General features: G+C 49.9%; 1 protein-coding gene across 2 annotated transcripts; it reads right to left on the minus strand.

Moving 5' to 3' along the window:
- Positions 1–620: 620 nt before the first annotated feature.
- anp32e (acidic (leucine-rich) nuclear phosphoprotein 32 family, member E) lies at positions 621–9414 on the minus strand. Of its 2 annotated transcripts, none has more exons than XM_070984561.1 (7): positions 9227–9413; positions 6207–6356; positions 5686–5808; positions 5405–5567; positions 5193–5320; positions 4310–4355; positions 621–4206 (listed from the first exon to the last, which is right to left on the minus strand). In XM_070984561.1, the coding sequence occupies exons 1-7, from the start codon at positions 9278–9280 to the stop codon at positions 4121–4123; spliced, it is 750 nt and encodes a 249-aa protein (XP_070840662.1). In that variant the 5' UTR covers positions 9281–9413; the 3' UTR covers positions 621–4120. The 2 variants fall into 2 exon arrangements, with proteins under 2 accessions (XP_070840662.1, XP_070840664.1); XM_070984563.1 differs by having other exon boundaries at positions 627–4206; positions 5229–5320; positions 9227–9414.
- Between the last annotated feature and the right edge of the window lie 1455 nt (positions 9415–10869).

Genomic DNA, 10869 nt, shown 5'->3' on the forward strand with positions numbered 1-10869 from the left:
TGTGTGTGTGTGTGTGTGTGTGTGTGATATTTTGACATCAGATCTTCTAAACTGGAGTGAAGATCTGAACCTGTAAAGTAACTAAAGCTGTCAAAGTAATCAGAGTAAATGCAGTGGCATGAAAAGACTCAAGTGAAGTACAAGTACCTCAAATGTCTACTTATGACAGTACTTGAGTAAACGTTCAGTATGAACTGACGTTTGAATGAGACACGATCACCTGCAGACTTACCTGCAGACAAACACACCTGCTGAGACCAACAGGAAGCTGCAGGATACTGGTTTGAGTCCTCAGGCGCCGCCGGGCATCAGGACGCTGCTCGCCGTCTGACAGGTCAGTGTGAGGCGCCTCAGGTTCAGGTGTTCAGGTGTGCAGGTGTGCAGGTGAGCAGGTGAGCAGGTGTGCAGGTGTGCAGGTGTGCAGGTGAGCAGGTGAGCAGGTGAGCAGGTGAGCACAGTGATTCTAATCTGCTTCATTTTGTCTACGAGTCAAATCTCAAAGTCTGGAAAAAAAACTGTCTGAGGTGAGTTCAGGTGAGTCTGAGTGTTCTGAGTTCAGTGTGGAGACAGACAGACAAACAAACAAACAAACAAACAAACAAACAAACAAACATCAAAGTACTTTAAAAACAACACTTTTTGCTTTTTTATTCTTTTAATTCAAAACCCTCAATACGTTTTATTACAGCACACAAAAAGTCAACACAGTTCCCCCACAGACGACAACGACGGAGGGAGAGTAACAGCTGGGGTCAAAGGTCAAAGACGTGGGTCAACTATCACCTCGTAGCAGAAAAACAAAAACGTCATTAAAAACAATAAAAACAATCCTGAAACTGAGCTGAGAGTCTATTTACAATATTGCCTTAAAACCAGAGTGAGACTGACCTCAGCAGGCCGGACATGCGACCTTTGACCTTTACACTCTTAAAAACACTAGGGGCGAGCGGCGCCCGGCACGAAGCGAGCGCACACGTTTCCAGTCCAGCGAACACGAGGGCGGAGCCTGCAGGCCGCTCACCTGTCAGGTGTGGGCGTGGTCTGGTGCACTGTTGGCGTCTCGTTACCGAGGCGACTCTACCGTCTCTGACAAACCAGGGCTGCTTTTCATTCCATAAATTGGTCTCCTCGTCTCCTCCACTCGCTTCCTCTCCTCGCGTCTTAGCTCCGCCCAGCGAGGACATGAAAGAGGGATGCGAGGAAGGGACGTGAGGACGGAGGAGACGAAACTCCGAAATGAAAAATCCTCGCTCCGCAGCGTCAGTCCGAAGCGACGTCACTTACTGATGACGTTTGCACAGCTGTAAAAGCTGTAAAACGTGATATTATGGTCAGATCTGCAGTCACACTGTTCTACTCCTGATTGCTATTGATGAGGTTTCAATTAAATGCCGTTAGAGGCGTAACAGAGGACGGCTGTGCGGTAGATTAAACCAACAGCCTTGTAGCCTCGCTTTAAAAAACCGTAATATACCAAGAATTTTCATTCATTTCTTGGTGACAGACACAGTTGTTAAAAGGACACAGTTGAAACAAGAATCAGGATGACATTTGTGAAGACCTGCTCCCGCCATGATTCAAACGTGCGCCACATACGACACGCCCCTTAAATAATAAAGACTTTGGCGTAGTGTGTCCTCACTCTGATCTCCTTCAGAAGCCTCCTCTCTCCTCGCTCCTCGTCTCCTTCAGGTGCTTTTAAGCAATTGGAAGATCCTTCATCATGGCGGAGGGGAAACGACTTCCGGGTCGACGAAGGAGAGAGGAGACGAGGAGGCACAATTCAACGTCATGAAAAGCACCCCTGGTCTAAAGTCAGACTTGGATGGTAAGCTCCTCCCACAGCTGCTTCACCTCCTGCAGGTGATTGGTTCACACCTCACACACGAGCAGGAAGCCAGCAGCAACCAGCAGCGCACCTGCTGCACACTCACCTGGCTGTTAACAGAACGAAACAAAAAGATGGCCGCCTCGTGTTCGCTGGAGTTCGCCGTTAAAGGTGATTAAACCAAATTTAATAAAGTTTTAGGCAACTGAACCGTCTGATGGACTCGCTCAGCAGTGGCGACGTCACGTGACGTGAGCGCGGGAAAACGTCGTTTTTAAGAGTGTAAACGAGAGAAAAGCTAAAACTTTACAGCAGTTTAGTTCAAAGTCAGAGTTTCATCATCAGGACGAAGAAAGCGACTCGTCAGGATCGAACACGCCGCTGTCTGATCAGACCGATCGATCAGACCAATCAGATCGATCGGTCTGATCGAGCTGCTTCCTGTCAGCTTTGATGAAACCAGACTTCAGAAAGTTGCTGCTCTGCGGCCGAAGAAGCCGACGCAGAGCAGTAACACCTGAATCAGATGCAACAGGTGTGTCTCGTTTTAGGCCCCGCCTCCAGCACAGACTGAATCCATGACAACAGGTCAACAAGTCCTCGGTATCCCAGAATGCACTGCACACCTCTCAGTGTGATGCTGCGTTCAGGGGATGTTTGGCAACTCGCGACAGCAGAGAGAGAATCAGGTGTTCGACGTGTTCAGGCGCTCACAGGTGAATCATCACAGCAAGCGGACCAATAGAAAATGAGAGGCCTGGTGTCGACGTGACGCGACGAGCAGCTGAAGACTTCTGAGTGACGTGAAAAGCAGCCAATGTCTGAAGCTGAAATATTCAAACCGGGTTTAATTTCTACCTGCTGCAGGACGTAAACTGTTCCAAGAGCTGCAGGTGCAGGTGTTTTGGAGGCGGAGCCTAAGGCGAGACACGGCGGTGGTCCGAACATCACGAGGGGACGGGCAGACGGCTTCCACGTCAAACTAAAACAATCTAAAAGAGCTGCTGCTCAGGGACAAAAAACAACTACAAACAAAAACCCACGTCAGCGCTAACACCACCCGCCCCAACCCTCCTGGAAAAGCCCAACAATGAATCAAACACACGCGGGGACGTCGTGGTAGAATTACCTCTACAGCAGGTCTGCTTGGTTCTAAGGTGAGACGGGCAGAGACAGCAGAGTCCATGTGATCACTACTCATCCAGTCCAGAGACGACGAGGGTTCAAAGGTGAGGACGAAGATCCTGAACAGAAACGTGGGGCGTCCCTGATTGGGTGTTGGACACGCTGAGGTCCTGAAGGGGGGCGCTGCTCGCCGCTCAGAGTCCAGGCGAGTCCAGAGTTCTGATCGACTCCTGAACAGCGGCAGTGTTTTGTAAAGGTCGGATCAGGTTTGATGTGGACTGTCGGTCTGACAGCGATATGACGAAGGCTCAGAAACCGGCCGGCTCTCCTGAGAACACACACACTTCCTGTTAGAAGAAGGAGGATGAGGAAGCTCCTGATACGACAGGTGAGGTTTCTGCTTTACTTCAGGTAAACTCAGGACTTTGGTGGATTTGAAGCTTAACAGACCAGAAGAGTCGCACAGCCTCAGAGCAGCTGGTCTCAGGACAGCTGAGGTGAAAGGAGGGCTCACACCTGATCTCAGGTAACTTCACTCTGAGCCTCTGGTTTGTTGGACCTGGAGTGACAGCTGTCAATCAAATTCTGTTTCTGCTTTTTTTGGGGGGGTGGGGGGTGGTTTGTAGTCTGAACTGGACTGAAGCTGAAATCTTTGACAGGAAGCTCGTTGGTTCACCGGCCGGTCCCTGAAGCAGGAAACACACCTGATGAATTCTGTGGGCCAATCAGCAACGGCCTGACACGAACAGGTAGAGCCGACCACGGAGACGAGGACAGTCCGGAGTGAGAGACATCGTTCATTATTCAGGAAGCCAAACCTCAGTTACCATGAGACGTTTAGACCAGGACCAGAGGTCAGGACCAGAGGTCAGGACGTGGAGTGGAGACGGACAGAGGGACGGACAGAGGGAGGGAGGGAGGGACGGACGGACGGACGGACGGACGGACGGAGAGTTTGACTGTGACGCAGGTCTTAAAGGGAAGCTGTTGGACCTTCAGCTCTGATAATCTTCTTATATATTATCTAAATAAAGACGTGAGACGCTAACAGATCGCACTGTTCCTGTCGCTGCTGTTTGGAGTTTTCTGGCGGAGGTCGGGTCCGGAGGTGGACTGAGACGGACAGAAACAGGACAGGACGACACGCAGAACGCCGTCAGCGGAGGACTAGTCGTCTTCATCGTCGTCGTCATCCTCGCCTTCGTCGTCTGCGTCTCTCTTCCTCTTCTGTCCCTGAGCGCCCGCCTGATCCTCTGCACAGAGAGACAGAACCGACCAATCAGAGGAGACCCACGGGATCCCTGCCAATTACAAGCCGCCGCACAGCCCATAAAACTCCCATGACGCTTCACTCACCTTCCTCCTCCTCCTCTGCATAGTCGTCTTCGTCTTCATCGTCCTCCTGAGACGAAGCAGTGAAGAAGAGTTTCACCTCAGTCTCTACAGACAGTCAATACTTTCAAAATAAAAGACACAGAGCTGGAAGAAGCAGCTCGTCGCCGATTGGACGACGCTAAGGAAGCTCTAGAACTACTCATCACGCCACAGCGACCAGGCTGACCTCCAGCAGACCGACTCTGACGGCGCCGCGCTCACAAAACACGTTCAAACGCAAAGAGAGAAAAGACGAACTCAGAAAAGACAAAACTGACTCAATGTTTTCTCTCAAAAAAGACGTTTTAAAATGTAAAAAGCCTCAAAACAGATTTTTAAAAAATGTAAAAAGACTGAAAACTTTCCAAAATTTTACAAACGGTAAAAGAAGCCTTTTATTTTGGCATGATAAAAACCTTCCTGTTTACCAACGTTCGTCCTCAGAGACGGCCATGTTGGTGCTGAACCTGGTCAAGAACAGTCACACCTGGTGTCACACCTGAGGTCAATCCATGGAGCCGGCTCAGATCAGACCAGGACCAGGACCAGGACCAGGTCTGGATCTCACTCAGAGCTTTGACTCAGTGAGGTGAAAGCGGATCAGGTACAGGTGAGGCTGTCTCACTCCTGTCAATCAAAGCACTGAAACCAACTGATGACGTCATGAAGCACAGAGGCATCATGGTAGTTTTCTGCGGTGTCTCGATCGTGTCGTCTGCTTCTCAGACCTTTTAAACGTTACGCTCTGTGCGTCTAAGTCACCTGCCTGTTCTCTGCCTGGCAGAGGTGCATTCTGGGAAGTTAAGCAGGCCTGTGTCTGAGCCGGCGGTGGATTGACCCGCAGGCCGAAGCCTGAGTTGCCCACCTGATCGCCCCGGTTCACTTGAAAGCTCAGCCCCACCTCTCCTCCCTCTGAGCCGTCCTCATCGTCCTCTTCGTCGTCCTCCTCGTCGTAGTCGCCCGTCGGCCCCGCCCCGTCCTCGCCGTCCTCATCTGGAAACAGAGATCAGGTTCAGACAGAGCGGGAGGGTTATGGCCGGGTTTACGCCACCGGCTCTGTAAACGGCCGCGCCCCACCTTCGTCGTCGGCCTCGGAGTCAGGCGCCTCGTTGTCCTCCTGGTCGAAGCCGTCCAGGTAGGTCACCTGAGGCAGCAGCTCGAAGACGCTCTCCCTGTAGTCCTCCAGAGACGTGATCTCACAGTTGAACAGGTCCAGGCTCTGCAGGCTCTTCAGGTTTTGCTGCAGCAGGAAACACTGTGTTAGCATGTTAGCCGCTACAAAGAGCTCCAGGACAGGTGTGTGTGTGTGTGTGTTTGTGCGCGCGTGCGTGTGTGTGTGTGTGCGTGCGCGCTCTGACCAGCGCCTCCACGTTGCTCAGCTCTTTGATCTTGTTGCCGCTCAGGTTGAGGTAGGTCAGGTTGGGACATTTCTCTGACAGCGTCTCCAGAGACCCGGACAGGTTGTTGTCACTCAGCTCCAGCTGATCGACACAAAACAACAACAACAACAGCAAACAACAGTTTGATCAGCAGAGGAAAACTTCAGGAAAAATCCTCAGCGAGAAACATTCAGACCCGTCTGAAGATTGATCAGCTCAGTGTGAACGCTCTGAAAGATGCTAACATGCTAACACGCTAGCACAACACTTGTACAGACTGCATCAGTGTGATACTGAAGAAAGGAGGATGAGGAAGAGAAGGATGAGGAAGAGGAGGATGAGGAGGAGGAGATCTTTGAAGAAGGCCCAATGTGTTCATCAGGTGTGTTCTTCAGATCTTTCCACCATCATTCAACATTTACGACGAATGACAGCAAAGACAAGAAGAAAGCTGAGGCGGCGTCACATCGTCTGTGTGTGCGCGCGTGTGTGTGCGTTACCTTGCGTAGTTTGGGCAGTGAGGGCAGTTTCGCCAGCGAGCTCAGACCCACGTTGACCATACTGAGGAACTCGAGCTCCGTGAAGGCGTCCGTCAGACCCTCAACCTCCCCGTCTGCAGAGCGACTGTTATCGACCACCAGCTCTGCGATCTGACAGACAGACGGACGGACAGTCATTCAGTCAGTCAGTCAGTCAGACAGACAGACAGACAGCGTGTGAAGAGGAGTTTCTGTCCGTCCGTCCCTCTGAATGTGTCTCTGTGTGCAGTCTGTTGTGTAATGACATCAGAGCTGACCTTGACCCAGAAGAGCTTAAACCTGCAGTTCCTCCATCGTCCACCAGAGGCTCCCCATCAACTCAGAGCTCAAACAGTCAGAGTGTTGATGAACTGATCATAATCAATGACTGCTTTCACTCATTTCTGAGGCCATTCTCAGCCTGAAGCTTCTTTAAATGTGAGGACTTGCTGCTTCGTTCTCATCTGCTAACGTTTTCCAGGCTGTGTGAGACTGATGGAGACAACAGTTTGCACATTAATCAATAGTAAGTGCAGCCCTCACTGAGGTGAACGTGAACTTCTTTTTACAGGCTCAGCTCTGAGGTCAGAGGTCACAACAAATGCCTCGTTCATGGATATTAAACCTGTTTTGATTGACAGGTGTCTGAGCCAATTGTATCCTCCACTGAGGCTCTGATGGATCATTTCCATTATTGATTGATGTGGTTGATTCACTGATCAGGCATTGGTTGTGGAAATAAAACTCTGTAAATAATAATAATAATAATAATAAAGTCACTCTTGCACCCGTCAGAAACGTCTGAGCAAAGTGTTCATTTGAAAACAGATTTATGGGAAAAACAGAAACTCTCCTCATCAAACGGAGGCTGATGGTCTGTTTTAAAATCACTTCAATCGGCTGATCAATAGTCGTTGGGTTTGTTAGACTGTCACTCACGCTGTCTCATGCTGAGAGGACAGAGACATCTGGAGACTACAGGTACTCGTCTACACATGCACACGTCTGTACTGAAGTAACACAGTAATACACAGAAGTTGTATTACGAGCTGATTTTCTGTTAATGATCAAACTGATTAATCGATCGATTGGTCTATTCTGATGTTTAAACGATCAAACATGGCGACGCTGGTCCTACTGCATCGTTCACTCACTCACACACACACGCACACACGCACGCACGCGCGCACACACACACACACACACACACACACACACACACACACACACACACACACACACACACACACACACTGATGCTGAGTCCGGCCTGTGGAGGACTTTGCTCAGGCCGCGGACGCTTTTATTTCCCAGAGTTCCTCTGGTTCTTCAGCTTATATAACCAGCAGATCCTCACAGAGCAGAGCTTCAGCTGCAGGCCAGCAGGCATCAATGGAGACCAGCAGCACCACCATCACCCCCATCACCCCCAGTCTGTGTGTGTGTGTGTGCTGGGGGTTTAAACTACAATAATCTACATGCGCTATGCGCTGTGTGTGTGTGTGTGTGTGTGTGTGTGTGTGTGTGTGTGTGTGTGCTGGGGGTTGTCTTCAGCCTCCACACACACCATCTGTCGGCATCCCCCAATTCATAAAACATGACACCAGCAAGTTGTCTGCTGGATGAGTTTAAACCGAATTCAGTGTGAACCGTGCGCACCGAGTGTGCGTGTGTGTGTGTGTGTGTGTGTGTGTGTGTTATTTAACTGTAGCTGTGGCTGGCAGGCGGTTATATAACTTCTCTGACACACACACACACGCGCCGCTAACAGGCGTCACATCGTGTCGCTGTGTGGATCCTGTCAGTTAAATTCGTTTTAATGAGAAATGGACGAAGCACCGTGTGTTTAAACTACAGACAGTAAATCTGCTTCACTTTAAAGCCTCGTCGAGTAACGCCATTTTGATTCGTTACGACGCAGTTATACAAACAAAAGTCCTCGTTACACGGTAATCACAACACAGTGACGACCGCAGTGTAACGCGACTTCTGTGGCGTGTTTCAACAGTCGTGGATCAGAAAGATTCGTCGATATTAAAACAATTTCCCGTCGATAGAGCCGCTAATCCGCTTTCTGTAACGTTAAATCGGTAACGCGTTACTGTCGAGCACGAGCTCCCCGCTCAAAATGTCTGTGTGACCGACCTCCGCGCGCCCCGCGTCCGCCACCGCGCAGGGTCGCACGGAAATGTCGACAAAAGCCTAAAAAACGACGCTGAAATGAGCTCCAAAGTGAATTTAGCGAAGGGAAGTTTGCCAAGCGTGAGCAGAGGAGACATTTCCGTCGAAGTTTAAGCCGCTGGTGACTTAAGATGTCCGCTCGCAGAGAGACGTCGTTGTTGTTGAGGCGAACACGCAGTGTTTTTCCGGGACGAAAGCCCGCCGTGAGCTCCCCGCAGCCCGACTCACCCGCACAAACAACCGCTCTGTGACACACGCACGACCCGCACCCTGTCTCTTATTTGTTCTGTGGTTTTATGTCGTGTTTTCCGATAAAGTCGAGTTCCTCCGAGCGGCCGGTGACTGATTAAAAGTTAACTTACACGTCGTTAGTGCGTGGAGGGGTTTATAAATGTCCATTCACGGCTGAACGGAGCAGTTTGGACGAGCTAAACGCTGCGGCGGGATAACAACCGTAAACTGGGCTCGGCTGAAGCGTTTTGATGGTTTAATTTGTGTTCGCTGAGCCGCCCTGACAGAAGGGATTTGACCGGAGCGGAGGAGGGGGCGGGCGGACGGAGCCGCTCAGATGCTTCCACATCCATCTGGGATATCTGAGGGCGACCGACGTGCCGGCGGTACTTTATCAAACTAGAACCCGACCCGAGCTTCAGTGGACCGAGTGTCCGAAAGCAAACTTGCCGTTCGCGGTGTTTTGAGTAACGTTAAGCGCACAGCATGTGCTGAGCGAGGCGGAGCAGCCAGCCAGGCTCCGGTCGCACATCACCTCCCGGGCTATTTCAGGCAACAATTAAAATGTTATTAAAACGAAAGAGGCTCACCTCCGCCGGGCTTCTGTTCCGCAGCTCTAAAGTGATCCTCTTCTTCATGTCCATTCTCAAAGCTTTCGGCCGAGGTGATTAAAAAGCGGGCGGTGAACAGTTGACAAAGTCCCGGGGATCAGAACGGTAGCTGCTCTCCTCTGATGGCTACAGTTTGCCTACTGATCCTCCATGATACCTCGCGCCCTGCCCCCTCCCCTTGGGCCCGCCTTCCGCTGCACGGGGTTGGCCGCGTGCCACTCCGGCGCCGCCAATTGGACGGTGGGCACGTCACTCAGGACTGATCGGCCATAATCCACAAGTTGGGCGGTAATATCCCAAAAGCCAGCGGCAGCCTGCAAAAGCCTCATGGGAGCTGTAGTTAAATATGAAGAAATGAATCGATAGTTCTTCATTCAAATGAATTAATCTCCAAACTTTGTCGTCAAGTAGAGCAGAGAGGGCCAGAAAACCTGAGCAACACCGTTCAACTCAGCAGGAAGACCGAGGAAATCAACGTTCATGACAAAATACACTGAAGCTACAGGAGCCAACGCTGCGGACATTAGGCTGACTGCTTCTCATCAATCAATCAATCAATCAATCAATCAATCAATCAATCAATCAATCAATCAATCAATCAATCAATCAATCAATCAATCAATCAGTCAGTCAGTCAATCAGACTGATCACTAAAAGAACCTTTACTGACACAAGCTAAACCTGGAATCAAGTCTTTAAATCAAGCGTATTTGTCTCTCACGATGGAGAGTGAGTGGCTGATAAAAGCATGGCGTCCGTTTAGCTTCTGTTCTGGAGCTTTCTGTCGCGCCACACAACCTGTCAAAGCCGATGGAGTTTCTCATTCTCGCTGAAGCACTGATGTCAAGACGCTCTGAGATGTGGCCTGAGACCTCTGAAGCCGCTGCTTCAAAGGTCAACGATGAACTTTTCGTATGCTGGATAACAGAAAAACATTGAACAAGAAAGTTCACCGAAGGTCCACTTACGAACTTTCCCCCCCGTCTTTGCTCAGCTGTCATCACGTGACATATCGACCATTCATCAGTTTATTTTGTCTGATTCAAACCTGAAAAGTCACAGATGATAGATTTTATTTGTGATTTAATGTTGGTTTGTGTTTAATGAATTCAGGGAAATTCACCTGAAGCAAACGTTCATTTTCAAAGTCCAAAACGTGAATGGAGCTGAGGTCAAAGGTCCGTCCTGGACCTGCAGCTGTTCTGATGACGTCAAAGTGAAGTTTCACCACTTTGTCTTTGACCCGACTCGATGAAGTTCACTACTCTAAAGACTTCTGTTCATTTTTTCGTCTGTTTGTTGAGTTCTGCTTTCGTTTTGATCACATTTCTTCTGTTTTTACACGTCTTCACAAAGCGTGGACAGAGGCGGCAGGTAAAGAAACGACTTCAAGAATGATGCTGGCGTCAGAACTTTGAGCCGCACAGCGCCACTGAACACCTGAACGTACCTGAACGCCTCACACCGAGTTCAGGTGTCACTGTGTGAAAGCATCAAACGCACAACAAAGAAGTTATTCAAAAAAACAAGTGTTTATATTTCAGATTACCAATGCAGGCTGCCATCATCATCATCATCATCATCATCATCATCATCATCATCATCATCATCATCATCATCAT

Source organism: Chaetodon trifascialis, chromosome 17 (assembly GCF_039877785.1).
Source record: "Chaetodon trifascialis isolate fChaTrf1 chromosome 17, fChaTrf1.hap1, whole genome shotgun sequence".
Lineage (NCBI taxonomy): Eukaryota > Metazoa > Chordata > Actinopteri > Chaetodontiformes > Chaetodontidae > Chaetodon > Chaetodon trifascialis.